General features: G+C 30.9%; 1 protein-coding gene across 2 annotated transcripts in view; it reads left to right on the forward strand.

Moving 5' to 3' along the window:
• Window positions 1-190: 190 nt before the first annotated feature.
• LOC129944106 (proton-coupled amino acid transporter-like protein pathetic) overlaps window positions 191-15486 on the forward strand; it is a 52538-nt gene continuing 37242 nt past the window's right edge. The window contains exon 1 of one of the 2 annotated variants that reach the window (XM_056053297.1): window positions 191-415. Coding sequence is in view for 1 of the 2 variants with exons in the window: in XM_056053296.1 (XP_055909271.1) it covers window positions 920-933 (14 nt within the window). In the remaining variant the exon portion in view is untranslated. Of the gene's footprint in view, window positions 416-904; window positions 934-15486 lie in introns of those variants that run through there. The other variant, XM_056053296.1, reaches the window with a different exon arrangement.

The raw sequence follows: 15486 nt of genomic DNA on the forward strand, positions 1-15486 counted from the left end.
TTGTTGTTCGAAAAATAAAAAAAGAGAACCAAAAGAGCGGAGAAAATTCTCTCTTAAATTTTGCCAACTGTGCATTGCCTTTATATGTGTGTGTACCGTGCAGTGTAGAATAACAAAATACACTCAAACCATTAATATACCATTTGATGCCAAAATATAAAGCTGAAGAGTTAGCTGAGCTCCTAGCTAGCACAGCACTTTTAGACATTCACTTGCGTCGGTTTGTTGGAAGCGAAAGGTTGCCGCTGCTCCTTAGGTGTGGTGCAAAAGTGTATATATCGGTAATGAGAAGAGCGCGCGTTTAAAAACTGCAATTAATTATTGATTTTATTAAAACAACAAAAAACTACATATTTATAAGAGCTGAAAATTAAACAAATAATAATTCCACTTCCAAAAAGTTATATTACCTCATGTAAGTCTTTCTTCTTCTACTGCTTAAAATTTCTTAAATAAGTTTTCAAAATCTAATCTGAAATATTTGTTTGTGTTAATATTATTTTGTACCTAGTGGATGAAGTTGATATTAAAAAATAAAAAAAATAAATATTTTTGCACTTGAAGAACGACGAAGAACGAGCATTCCCTCTTTTTTTTGTTTTAATCGGCACGGCACGGTTGTAACGAAAATGAAAAAAATCAATTCATGAGATGTTCCCTACTTGCGGGTATTTTCGTCATCATGGCTAAGACTGCTAAGAGACACGACACGTTGAACATATTTCTGATTCTGTGGGTCTTTTTTGGTGAATATCGTATGTGTACATACCTATAGCAATATTGAGATTCCTTATATTACGAATTACGAGTGCATTCGCACTGTAGGCTATTTTAAGCTACAGATTATTGGCAATTTATTTTAGTTTCTCAGTTGAGTTTTCAGTGTGTCTTTCGAATTTCGATTTCGAGGATACTGAGGATGAGGAGAGACAGGTAAGAACTTCAACTTATAGAAAATTTCCACCGCATGTGGCAGGCAGCTCTAACATGGGTGCATCTTTTCTTTTTTTTTTGTGTCGTACAGGGTAGGGTATCATCGAACTTACCTACCTAATTTTAACAGGGCTATAAATCAGTCTATATAGAGGTATAGCAGCTATGCTCCTTTCCTATGTATGGTTTTTCTTTTGTCTCGCATTGTTCCTCAGAACCTAGGTACTCGTACCTAGTACAGTACCTAAAACAAAATCGTTATTTGCGTGTGAAAAGAGGTATAAATGTCTTCTTACAGTTGTCGTTGTCTTTTATTCTTTAAGCTTAACACGTTGACAATTTTTTTTTTCTTTTCAAAGTGCACGAATAGTTTTTGAACGGTTGTTCAGAGGTATTTTTCAATATATTGATTTCTGATTAGATACGTTGTTGATTCCCCTATTGTTATAGGGTTTTAGTCTAGGGAACTTTGAATTTGAAATAATGATAAAAAAATCAAGTTACATTTGAGTATATAACAGTTTTTGTAGGTAGGTTTGTCTACACGTGTTTTTTAAAACTTCTTTTCATGAATGAATACATAAAATAAGTCATTTTCAAGGTTTTTTTCAATCTCAAGAAGCAGCTCACAAGTTCTTAATAGAGTATAGATTATTCACTTATGAGGAACCCACTAAATAAGGAAACATGTTTTATGACACAAAATGTTAAATACTCATGGTAGATTGGGTTGATAGAAATAAGAAAACCGTTAAAGGAAACAGCATATTAAAACTTAAAATTAATTAATTGTATATGACGTAGCAATTATTGTGTTATCCAAATCGGAAATGCTTTATCATTTAGTTATCATAAGGGTAAACCGTTTTATTATTTCCACTTTAAAATCTTCAAAACAAATGTTATTTGTCAAAGAGCCATTGTTTTTGGTTGATTAAACAAAACATCCCTAATTTTGAGGTTTTATTTTAGGTCGAAGGTTTCTTTAGTCAACAAATTGTATTTTGTAACTTTGTAATTGGTTATCAGAAATGAGTCATCTATTATGTACATAGGTACATACGTACATCTATGTTAGGTATATGCAACATAAAAAAGTACTTAAGGGCTGAAGGATGTTTATTTACTTCATTTTAAAAAAATGCCAAGTCATGTTTCTGAAATTTCACCAATTTCGTTCTTTCTAAAAGGTGACTAAGCAAATGCAATTTGTTGAAAATAAAATAAGAAAATTGTTTTGTGATTGGAAATATTGACAAATTTGAATAATGATGATCTTAGGTAGATTGCTTCTTTTATTTTATTAGTATCAACGTTTACAAATCACTTGTGGAAACTGAAATATGCGTGTTTTTCGGTTAAATCTAATATAAATAGAGTGGCTTACATATTTAACAAGAAATACTAAGAAACTTAATTGGTAAAAATTGACGTTCGACTTAAATATCTTTTTAAAAACTTAAGATATTGTCCTCGAACTAAGTTCATCTTATAAAAACCATAGTTTTAAACATTCAGTACGATTTTGGATATGATCTAATTGACAAAAAAAAAAAACATTGCTAAAACTTATTTTCGACTCAAATATCTTTTCAAGATATTGACATCAAACTAATTTCAACTTATCGAAACATCATACAATTGTTTAAAAAAATAAAGAACAACTTTTATATGCTGTTGTCGTTGATTAAATTGTTGAGTTCTCTATGAGTTTGATAGCTAAACACATGTTAAAAGAAGTATTTCTAACTTCCTATAGGAAACTATTGTAATCGGTCCGATTTGTCGAATTTTCAAAAATTTCAATTCGACGTTTCAAGGTCCCTTGAATCAAAATAATAGATTTTTAAGGAAATGTCTGTTTAAACGCACCTTTGTACGTCTGTGCGTTCGGGAAGCTTTTTTGTCTTCCATATCTCAAGAACCAGTGGAGATAACGACTTCAAATAAATTTTGTTTTAAACATAATAATGTTGAAAAATGCTGTAAAGACTCATATTTTGGTTAAGCCAAAATATCTCACCTCAAATATTTAACTAAAAAAAAATGTTTTATTATTGTAATCGGCTGAGTAGTCGAATTAAAAAAATTGACATTTCGTGACGTGTCAAGGTCCCTAGAATAAAAATAAAAGATTTTAAAGGAAATGTATGTTTAAATGTCTGAGTGCCACAGTAGCTCAATTTCGGGCATACTGTAAAGTATAGAGATTCTTTCTTAAATCGCACATCGAGAATGTGGAATTCTTTTGCCAACTCTGTTTTCCCTCCCATTTTGATGTCTAGAACTTTAAGGCCAATGTGCACCGGCATCCCCTCTTAAATCCTTCCCTATTCTCCTAACGCTCGCCCTGTGTTAAAATACGGGTATAAACATATAAAGGGTACCTACTAAGAGCCCCTTAAGTGCCTGTAAATTATAAAAAAAAATTACTTTTGTACGGCCACGGCCGGGAAGCTTTTTTTGCCGTCCATATCTCAAAAACCAGTAAAGATAACGACTTTCAATAAATTTTGTTTTACACATAATAATGTTGAAAAATGCTGTAAGGACTCTCAAAAAAATTATTGGTAGTTTTTGCTACCATAGCAATTTTTAAAAAAGTGAACATTTTGGTTAAGCCAAAATATCTCACTTCAAATGTTTAACGAAAAAAAATAATTGTATGCAATGAAAAAAGCGTTTCTGACATTTAGTAAAATTTGGAGAAAATTTTTTTTTTTTAAAAAAAACCCTCAAAAACATTACTAAAAGGTGGTAAAAATTGACTTACGAGTTAAATATCTTTTTAAAAATTAAAGATATTGTGTTTCAGATAATTGTATATAAAAATATAGTTTTAAATATTCAGTAAGATGTTGGGAATGATCGAATTGACAGTTCTTTTTTTAATAAACAATTTTTATACGACAGTCAGTTTTTTAATAAAAATTAAAATCTACAAACAATTATAACCAAATTGGTAAAAAATGATGTTCTATTCTCGATATCTCGTGAATTAATGGACGTATTGACTTCAAAATGATTTCATTCTGTGATAAATTTAAAAAAAAATTAATCTATTTTTTGTAAGTATAAGAAATAAAAACTTTCACGAAATTCACCTAAAACGGTCTTGTTAACAACAATATATTTTGAAATCACACTATTTCATCATATTCAAAATATTGTTGGTAATTTTCATTAAATTTTTTGGAGAAAAACAACTGACAACATTTTAAAAAAAAAACAAGAAAACAAACTAAAAAACCAACCAAAAACAGATATGGAATTGTTTTCGACTCAAAGAAAGATATTGAATTCAAATTATTTATCTTACATAAAATTGTAATGAATATTTTGTTTAAGTTTTAAGCGAGACATCGACAGACGAAATGGGAAGTTATCAGTGTAGGTTGCATCCCAGCCTCTTTTTAAAAAATGTACTATAGGATGATCTAAAAATTCGACAACTTTAACAATTTTAAACAATTTTTTTACTGCAATAAAAAAGTAACTTTTCTCGCAATATATTTTTTTTCTGAAAAATGTCATTAACCAAGATTAAAAAAATATATCTTGAGTCACACCGAACTGCACCGCAATGCCTTATAAACTTTTTAATGAAAATACAGAATTGATAACAATTAAAGTATATTATTGGCTTTTTTTGCATTTCTGTAATTTGTTGTCCCAAATTTCGACGGAACTTTTTTAATAGACATTTAGAGTTAAAGAAAAAAACCAATTCACATTTCTTGTTTCCTGCTTGTTTGTAAAATAGTTGAACTTTTAAGGATTCGAGGTGTTAGAACATTAAAATAAAGTTAATAAAAATTCAAACAATATGTAGAACACAGGTCAACACTACACAGAATTTGAATGTTCATTGTTTGTCTCAATGTGTATCTTTGATTGTAATCTTTGCTAAAGTCCACTTCACATTTTGTTTCCTCTTGATCTTATCTCCTTTTATTTTTAAATTTGTATAAATTTGTATCATCTCTCATTTTTAAAAACGATGAATTATTAAAATTACAAAGTCCAATCGGAATAAATCGATTATTTTAATAATATTTAAAAAAAAACATGTTTATCTTCTCAACTGAACACTCGTGTTTACAATTTCAATATTGCATTAGTTGGAAAATACTATTCTGTTTTCTTTTAAATTTTATTCAAACAATATAAAAATAGGATTTACGTATATGTAAACAAAAGAAAAACATTTTCCTTATGTTGTTTACTTATCTCTTATCAGTTTTTATTAATTTTATTATCTATTTCGAGCTAATGAAATAAGTACACTATATACTAGGTAGTTGAATTATGTCAATTCATTGCAATTTTTATCACTCTAACTTCTTTGGGTGAAACAATTTATATCTTTGTGCATTTTTCTAATAAAGAAATATACTAATTTTAGAGTAAATGTATGTAGTTTCAAATTAAAATTCCAGCAGCAATAGTCATATCTTATATTATATAAAAATTTAATTAAACTGTAAGAGAGGTTTGTATAGGAACCTTTATAAGATTATTATATGTAATTCATTTTATTACCAACAATTACAATGTTATTGAAAGTTTATTTGCTTCATAGGCTACTTCCATATCGAAATTAATAGTAATAGTTATTAAGTACGAGTAGTTTTATTTTTTTAAGATTTAATATAAGCAATAATTATATATTATTGCTATCTGTCTCCACCATGCCTTATTCACACATGTTTGTTAATTGAATAATGTCATAAGAGCTAAGTTAAATAAACATCCGATACACAACGTTGTATAAATAAATGATAAAAACAAATTAAAAGTCATTCCCGATGCAGTTAGAAGTTATATTTAATATATATCCAGAGACTAATCTTTATTTTTTATTGATAAATAATCAAAGTTTCAATATTTGCAATGGAAAAACTAATATTAGAAAATTTCTACAACATTTTAATCAAAAACTCTCTCGATTCAATCAAACTGTTTACGTTGAAAAAAAAGCTCTAAGAGCGATAAATAATATTTAGATTAATGAGGAACGGCTGTTTAAAGAACACCAGAACTACCCCAGAACTACGTATACGACTGGTTCTGACGCACTCTTTTAAAAGCGTTCACAAAAGTGCAATTTGTATCGTTGTGTCGATATGAGTAATTTCCACTCTTAAAAATTCCAATCAACAAATCAATTTTCCCATGTTTTGGAACATTTTTAAAATAGGACTATATCTTATTTACGGAGGGCAGGTCGGGTTTTTATAATTCAAAATTTTAAATTTTGCTATTAAACACGGTGGATAAGAACTAATAAAGGGAGTTTCTGAGCACCTTCGTATAATACTGGGTCATTTATTTGTTTGTTTTGGAAATAAAGCTACAGACCAAAATATAAAGCGGTCCTTCTTGATCTTTATTTATTTCACTACAAAGTTTGAACTTCGCCATTATGTGTGAAAAAAGGCGAATGTTTAAAAAAATAAGGACGTCAGATGTCATTAATTTCAAACTTGGAACTTCACTTGTCTTTCATTTACCAACCGAAATACCAACAAGATAACTTTCTACAAACAAAACTCCTAACAAATTCATCAAAAGTTGTGTTTTGTGTTGTAAAGAAAAAGTCCATATTCCTTTTCTAATATGACAAATTTGCATGGAATATGTGGTGAATAAAAAAGAGGACATTTTTATTGGGCAGGTTCAGCCTTCTTGAAAGTAAGGGAAGTTACTAATATCTGACTGGTCAGCTGCCAAAAAATGACCCTCCAATTAAGGCAACTTTATTGGAAAGTTGACTAGAAAGTTAATCACGAAAAATCTTCCTAACTATTAAGTCAAGTCTAGTTATGTGAAAATGACAGTTGATAATGTTTTTTTAATCAACTGAAATCTGAACTTTATTACTATATGATTCATTTATTTTCTGAACAGCTTTATTTAATGCTTTCTGTAAAAGGTTTTGTTGTCAATTTGGAAGAGAAATAAGTAACATTTCTTAACAATACAAAACACAGACCGTGATAGACTTGTAGCTTGGCTAAGGAGTGTTTTGCAGAGAGTAATCATTTTTGAACTATGATCTTAAAGTAGAGGTTTGTGAAGTAAAGTTTTGAATTTGAAATTCATGGAACTTAAAAGCTAACTAGTTGCCTTGGTCAAAATTTACGTTAAAAAAATGGAGTTGACTGCAAATGAAGTGCCTTATGTTATCTGCACCCGACCATTGACTAACTATCCTGTCAACTTTCCAATAAAGTTGGAAGACAATTTTTTGGCAGCTGGCAAATCAGATACTAAAAGCTTGCGTTACCTTCAAGTCCCTCATGTCGTTTCAACGTGCCCAATATCATTCAATTGGCGGCTTCATGAAGATTTGCAGCTGCGATTCTTTTAAAGAAATGTCAAACCAATAAATTTATCGATAACATCGTCCCTAAAACTTGAATTGACATTAGTATCACTTCCAATCTCTTCACAATTTCAACGATTGCTTGCTTAGTTGGTCGATAATGATAACGAAAAGTTAGTAAGTTTCAATAATTTTAGAGCGTTGTTCTATTGTTGAGCGATTCATTGGCTGCGTTCAATCTCGTGTTGGATTGAATATCTTGGATAGGTGGATTTTTAGATACCTTGTTGAACGAGTTGGTTTGATTCGAGCTGTAAAGAGGTTATTAGGATCAAAAATGTAAGTTTCCGGATTTACAAAGCCAACCCAACTGAGGAAAACCGGAATAAGTTCAAACAAGCTAGAAGGACCTGTAACAGACATATACGACGCATTAAATTTTGCATTACCAGAAATTAGGGCAAAAAATACTACAATGTCCCAATTGTAGTAAAAATTTCTGGTCATTTGTAAAAAATGTGCGTAACACTACGTCTTCGTCGGTTCCGACGCTTGTTTCCAATGACACTCCCTATGTAAGCTCGATTGATAAAGACAATTTGCTTGCATCACAGTTTGCTGTTAATTTGATGCTGCCAGTGAGTGACATGACTCTGCCTGTACTTGAAAGCGTTAACGATTTTATGGGATGAATCTTCTTTCGCACTCGTTCAGTTACTAGAGTACTTAAAAATATTGACATTCACAAATCCGCTGGGCCGGATAGTATCCCCGCTATTGTTCTGAAGAAGTGTTCTCCAACGCTGGCAAAACCACTGCGTAAGCTTTTCCATCTGTCCTTTTCTACAGGTCTCTTTCCGAGTGGATGGAAAACAGCATTTGTCCAACCTGTCCCTAAAGGAGGCGAATCCTCCTCACCATCCAACTATCGTCATGGAAACGCTGATCAATTTTCAGCTTAAGAAATATCTTGAAGAACGAAAGCTTCTTAATGACCGGCAGTATGGCTTTCTTTGCAATAGGTCCACTGCTGATCTCATGATTTATCTCACCGAACAGTGGAACAAATCTTTACATCGTTTTGGAGAAAGTAAGATTATTGCGCTTGATATTTCAAAAGCATTTGATAGAGTTTGGCATCAAGCTCTCTTATCGAAAATGCGTGCATTTGGTATTGATAAATCCCTTCTTCGTTGGGTTAGAAATTACCTTTCGGACCGTTTAATTCAAGTTGTATTGGACGGGTTCAAATCTGATATTCACAAAATAAACGCTGGTGTGCCCCAGGGCTCCGTTTTGTCTCCGACGCTCTTTCTCATCTTTATAAATTATCTTTTGTCTGAAACTTCTAACCCACTAAATTGTTTCGCGGATGACAGTACCCTCAACTTTTCATATTCGTTTTTAGATTCTCATCCTTGTTCTTCGGATGTGAACTACCAACGGCAGCGTATGATAAGCTAATTAAATTCAGATCTTAACAGCATTGTTCAATGGGGAATCGAAAACCGTGTAGAATTTAATGCTTCGAAAACTCAATGCTGTCCACTGTCGCAAAAGCGTAACCCTCCCCCAATGCCACTATCCATGAGTGGTACTTGCATCGAGGAGACTGGACAGCTATCAGTCCTAGGTATGTGCATTACAAACCACTTGTTGTGGAGTGATCACATATTTGACATCGCCAAAAATGCTGCTAAGTGTTTAGGTTTTCTTCGACGATGCAAGAAGTTTTTTACCCCTTCTGATCTGGCTATAATTTATAAAGCCTAAAGACAGAATTTAAAAGGGAGCTCTAAAAATGAAAGGTGACCATTGTCTAACTGAAACTTTTGCATCTCTCGAGCACCGTCGTAAGGTTTCATATCTCTCATTATTCTATCGCTACTTCCATAAGCAATGCTCTAATGTAATAGCCAGTTGCACTTCTCCCCTCAAACAATTCAACCGTAATACTCGTTCTTTTAGGAATGCCCATCAGTTTACCCTTGAGCCCAATTTCGGTCGTGATGTAAAGTTCAGAGATTCTTTTTTTAGTAAAACTACACGAATGTGGAATGCTTTACCAGACTCAATATTTCCCACTCATTACAATGTGCAGGCCTTCAAAACCAATGCGCATCGGTATCTCCTTTCAAATCCTATCCTCCCTTCATTATAAGAGTATTCATATCCCCTTGAGTGCGCGTACGAGCTTCGAACTCAAAATTGTTGTAAGATAAAAATAAATAATAATAAATAAATAATAAAATTCAGTGGCAAATAGCTTCTTCATCGTCTATTTTGTACAGAACATCCTCAAATACAACTTCAACTAATATTTTGTATGTTTTAGTTTTACCAACAAATACAAAAAGCTGAAATTAATTTTCAAATTTCTTGAAATTCGACCATGTTTTGAATCAGCTGTTCTGTCAGATACCTACGTACCCCAGAAATAATTGGATAACTTTGGATTCCTTTTTTGACATCTCAGCTGTTTTTGATCAGCTGTTATTTTACACGTAAGATTGAACGTATCTATTTTCGTAAATGAAACAAATTCAACTAAAATCATAACATTTAAAATGACATGTGTAAATCGTAAGCTCTACAAACTTGAAACTACAAAATGAATGACCTTATATTAGTTTAAAGATCATTTCATAATCACCCTAAGAAACAAGTTTCAATTAATCATAACCGCGATAATATGTACTGTCCGTATACCAAAATATGTATAATTAAATGTTAAAGTTTCTTGTGATGAAAACAATTTTTAGTGAGAATTCAGTGTCATTACACGATAACGCCATGTCATGCTAAATATTAGCATAACATAAGCCGCAAGTTACGTATAGATATTAAATAGACTTGTAAAACAACCGCCAATTAGGCAAGTCTTCCTAATGAACTTCTGTGTTACTTCTCGCTTATTATAACTACTATCGTTTTCTGTAGGCTTTAATTTTAAATTGATTCGATAGCAATGTCGTCATGTCATGTAAACTAGACCTACATTACGTACATATGAATATAAACAAATATTATTATCAAATCAAAATCAATATTCCATTTAATATTTAATTTTCCTTGAACTTAAATATGTAGAATTCTTTTGGGGCTTTAGGAATTGACAAATTTTTTGATTGTAAGTGATTTTTTCATATACTCGTATTCTTTTTCTTCATTCATTCATAACACTTGTCAAAAGAAATCAAACAATTAACAAAAGTGATGAAAGATTGCCCTCTGAATTGACATATTTTTCGTACGTTCTTGATTACATAATGTGTAGTTTTTGATTTACATAAATGTATATTACAAAGGGAGAGCCTACCATAATAATTTCGAAATGTATCTCAATTCAACTGTTAACAAAAGATACTTTAATTAAGATCATATTATGTATTAACATACTGCTATTTACTCTGAGACTTGACGTTCACACAATAAGAATATCTTTGAAAGTTCATGATTTCTTGGAATTAAAATTCTTCTAATCGAAAGTTTTTTTTTTTATTTGTATGTTTGTTCCAATGGGGAACATAAAAACACAATTTAATCTCATTAAATTTTCAAGTGATTCGCAAATCGCCACTTTGACAAAAAAAAAAACACTAATATAATAATAACAGGCCGGAAAAGGGTCTTCTATAATTTTTAACAAATGAACTTATAAAAAATTGATAGTTCAAAAGAAATTACAATACTTGCAGGGTGCTTTAGAATCACAGTAATTTTTTTACGAATTCAAAAATTGAACTCTTCTATTTTATTAACAAAAAAAATATTAAATATTTGTATCTTCTACTGACTATGTGTACATTCTTCACATTTTTCTAAGTTCAAGAAAAAAGTAAAGGGTGATTTTTTTGAGATTAGGATTTTCATGCATTAGTATTTGACAGATCACGTGGGATTTCAGACATGGTGTCAAAGAGAAAGATGCTCAGTATGCTTTGACATTTCATCAATAGACTTACTAACGAGCAACGCTTGCAAATCATTGAATTTTATTACCAAAATCAGTCTTCGGTTCGAAATGTGTTTCGCGCTTTACGTCCGATTTATGGTCTACATAATCGACCAAGTGAGCAAACAATTAATGCGATTGTGACCAAGTTTCGCACTCAGTTTACTTTATTGGACATTAAACCAACCACACGAATGCGTACAGTGAGTACAGAAGAGAATATTGCGTCTGCTTCTGAGAGTGTTGCTGAAGACCGTGAAATGTCGATTTGTCGCCGTTCGCAGCAATTGGGTTTGTGTTATTCGACCACATGGAAGATTTTACGCAAAGATCTTATTGTAAAACCGTATAAAATACAGCTCGTGCAAGAACTGAAGCCGAACGATCTGCCACAACGTCGAATTTTCAGTGAATGGGCCCTAGAAAAGTTGGCAGAATATCCGCTTTTTTATCGACAAATTTTGTTCAGCGATGAGGCTCATTTCTGGTTGAATGGCTACGTAAATAAGCAAAATTGCCACATTTAGAGTGAAGAGCAACCAGAAGCCGTTCAAGAACTGCCCATGCATCCCAAAAAATGCACTGTTTGGTGTGGTTTGTACGCTGGTGGAATCATTGGACCGTATTTTTTCAAAGATGCTGTTGGACGCAACGTTAGGGTGAATGGCGATCGCTATCGTTCAATGCTAACAAACTTTTTGTTGCCAAAAATGGAAGAACTGAACTTGGTTGACATGTGGTTTCAACAAGATGGCGCTACATGCCACACAGCTCGCGATTCTATGGCCATTTTGAGGGAAAACTTCGGAGAACAATTCATCTCAAGGAATGGACCGGTAAGTTGGCCACCAAGATCATGCGATTTGACGCCTTTAGACAATTTTTTGTGGGGCTACGTCAAGTCTAAAGACTACAAAAATAAGCCAGCAACTATTCCAGCTTTGGAAGACAACATTTCCGAAGAAATTCGGGCTATTCCGGCCGAAATGCTCGAAAAAGTTACCCAAAATTTGACTTTCCGAATGGACCACCTAAGACGCAGCCGCGGTAAACATTTAAATGAAATTATCTTCAAAAAGTAAATGTCATGGACCAATCTAACGTTTCAAATAAAGAATCGATGAGATTTTGCAAATTTTATGCGTTTTTTTTTTTTTTAAGTTTTCAAGCTCTTAAAAAATCACCGTTTAGTTGTAATATTCATAACATTGAAGTTACACAAGAACAATTGTGTAAATGTCATACGAATTTGAATAGTTTTTTTTGTTTTTTTTTTAATACATTATTTACGCTACAAATGAGTACCCTTTAACATTTATGATCGACATAACATAAGAATTTTTGTTTTCAAAGCTAAGTGAAGATACTATTTTCATATATTGTTATCTGAGCCATGTGTAAATAATACAATTAAAAGCATGGGGATGGAATGATACCAAAATTTAACTTTTTTTTTTCTAAAATGAGCAGTAAATGAGAAGCTCAAATTTAAAATTTGAAAAAATTAAAAATTTGTATCACTTATCTCTCGAAGTTTAAATATCTTTATACTTTTCAATTAGAACGGAAATTAGATTTTTTTTCAAATGCTAAGATATTTGATTTGATTAAAGATAATTTTTTATTTAGGTTCATGTTAGCCTAAGATTAAGAATTAATAACAATTCGGAATAAAAATGAGAATAACCTTCCTAGTGGTGGGACTTTTCATATTGATTTGGCTTAAAGCGTAGAAATGCAAAACAACTATAATAACGACCTTGTACGTATTTGAAGAAGGAAATAGCTGCTTATTTGAAGAGGTCCTTAGAAAAGTATTTAAGTTTATGTACCTATCTTATTTTATAAACCTGCGCACTGCAACTTTATACCTTATTTAGTTACGTAAAATATACTTTTGCATTCAATTGATTTTCAGTTTTACTAAACTTTTTTTTCGAAAATTAAAAATGAATTAATTGAGAAATAATTTGGGTTTTATCTTAATACAAAAATTACTTTATGAAAAATGCTTCACGAAGAACCAAAGGAAAGAAAAAAAAGATATAAATAGAAAAATAGAAAATACATACAAAAGAACTTATACGCCTTGGTTGTCTTTTCTTTTTCAAACTCATGGCAAAAGTCATTAAATTTCTCTTCGACTATATTGACTGCTGTCAAGGTTTGATAGAGTCTCTATATAATACGAGTATGTTCGTAAGAATGTGCATTATTTTTGCAGTGGTGAAGAATAAAGAATACAGCAAAATAGGAGGATAAGGGTAGCAAAAATATGCTACATAATAACAAGTAAAAAGTTGACGTAATTTCTTCCCTGCCTGCTGCAAAGGCTTTATTCTAATGTTGCGGTAATTTTTTGACAACAAAACCAGTAAACTAGTCAAAAAACATTCTTAAATTATTGAAACATTGGATTGTATAACATTATGGCAATTAAATTGTAAATGAGGGCTCCAAAGTCTTTGGTCGCGTGCAAGAATGTAAATATTTAAGTTATTATATTATAAGCTCGTTAAATATCCGTCCAGTCGAAAGTTCAATGAACTCAACGCCGAAATATAAATCTAGTGTCATTTATAAATATTTATGCAATATTTGATTTATTTTAAAATTATACACGTGCTTAACCCCAATTCATGCGAATTATTTTTTGGTGAATTGCCAATTACGGGAATTATCTTTTAAAAATATGTTTTTGTAAAATTTTTCCAATAGAAATCACTTCAAAAAGAAATCTACCAAGAAATAAAGTCTTAGTACTTATTTGTTTCTTTTTAATGCGATTGAATATCGAGAAACAATAAAACTGAAAAATAATATTTAAACTCATCATCATCAAATGCCCCAAGGTTGTATCCTCAGCCCAATCTTGTTTGCCCTCTACATTGATGATATTTCAGAGAATTTACCAGGTGGAGTTTGTTTTTCTGATATTCCTATAAAAGTACTTCTTTACGCGGATGACTTGGTTATGCTAGCGGATAACCCATCTTCTCTCCAGCTACAAATCAATAGGATCCAAACGTACTGTAATATCAGGGACCTTAAAATAAACTCAGAGAAAACAAAGATATTGGTATTCGAGGCACGGAGTTGTAGAAGGTTAATAATGAAATAGTACAGAAATTCAAATATCTAGGAGTGTTGAGGTCTGCTAACGGTAGCTTCAATAAACTTGTTCAGCGTAATAGTAAAGAAGCTAAAGAAGCTCTCAACATAATGTGGCCAACTTTCTTCTCAAACAAAAACATAGACTAAGGATCTAAATACCGAGTTTTCCAAGCAACCATTAACATTTCTTGAGTTCCAAATTAGAAGCTTCATTCAGCACTAGGCAAGTCCTTGAATCCCTCAATATCGACTTATTAAATAAGTTTTTTTACATTTTGGTTAACTCTAAATATCTCACGAACCAATAACGCTAAAGACTTGAATTACATTTTTATTATATATCTTTAAGTGGTACCAAACAAATATATTTATGGAAAAAATTCAATCAACGTTTTTTTATAAATCAAAAAAAAAAATGAAGAAAAAAAATATGTTGTCACTTCGAAAATTTTACAAATATTTATAATATATTATATTTATAAATTTTATCTCTAAAACAATTTTGTGCAACGAAAAATAACGTTTTTAACATCTGGTAAAATTTTGAGAAAAATCGAATTGACATTTTTTTTACAAAAAATTAAAAACCTAAAAAAAACATTACTCAAAGTTGGTAAAAATTGATTTTCGACACAAATATCTTTTCGAAACTTTGAGATATTGGCTTTAAACTACTTTTATCTCTTAAAAACTGTTGTTGTCAACATTTAGTAACATTTTGAGAAAAATTACAAAAAAAAACTTAAACAAAATTTAACAAAAATAGGTAAAAATTGATTTTCGAGTAAAATATCTTTTCAAAAATTTGAGATTTTAGCTTCCAACTAATTTGAACTTATTGAAAAAATTGTTTTCAACATTCGGAAACATTTTGAGAAAAATCGAATTGACAGTTTTCTTACAAAAAATAAAAACCTAAACAAAAAAATAATAAAAGTTGGTCAAAATTGCTTATCGGCTCAAATATCTTTTCGAAACTTTGAGATATTGGCTTTAAACTATTTTTATCTTTTAAAAAATATTGTTGTCAACATTCAGCAAAAAATAAAAACCTAATTAGCTTTTAAAAAATATTGTCTTCAAACTTTTTTTAGTTCATAAAAAATGTTGTTTTCGATATTCAGTAGTTTTTTTTTTTATAAAAATCCAACAAGCC

Source organism: Eupeodes corollae, chromosome 2 (genome assembly GCF_945859685.1).
Source record: "Eupeodes corollae chromosome 2, idEupCoro1.1, whole genome shotgun sequence".
NCBI lineage: Eukaryota > Metazoa > Arthropoda > Insecta > Diptera > Syrphidae > Eupeodes > Eupeodes corollae.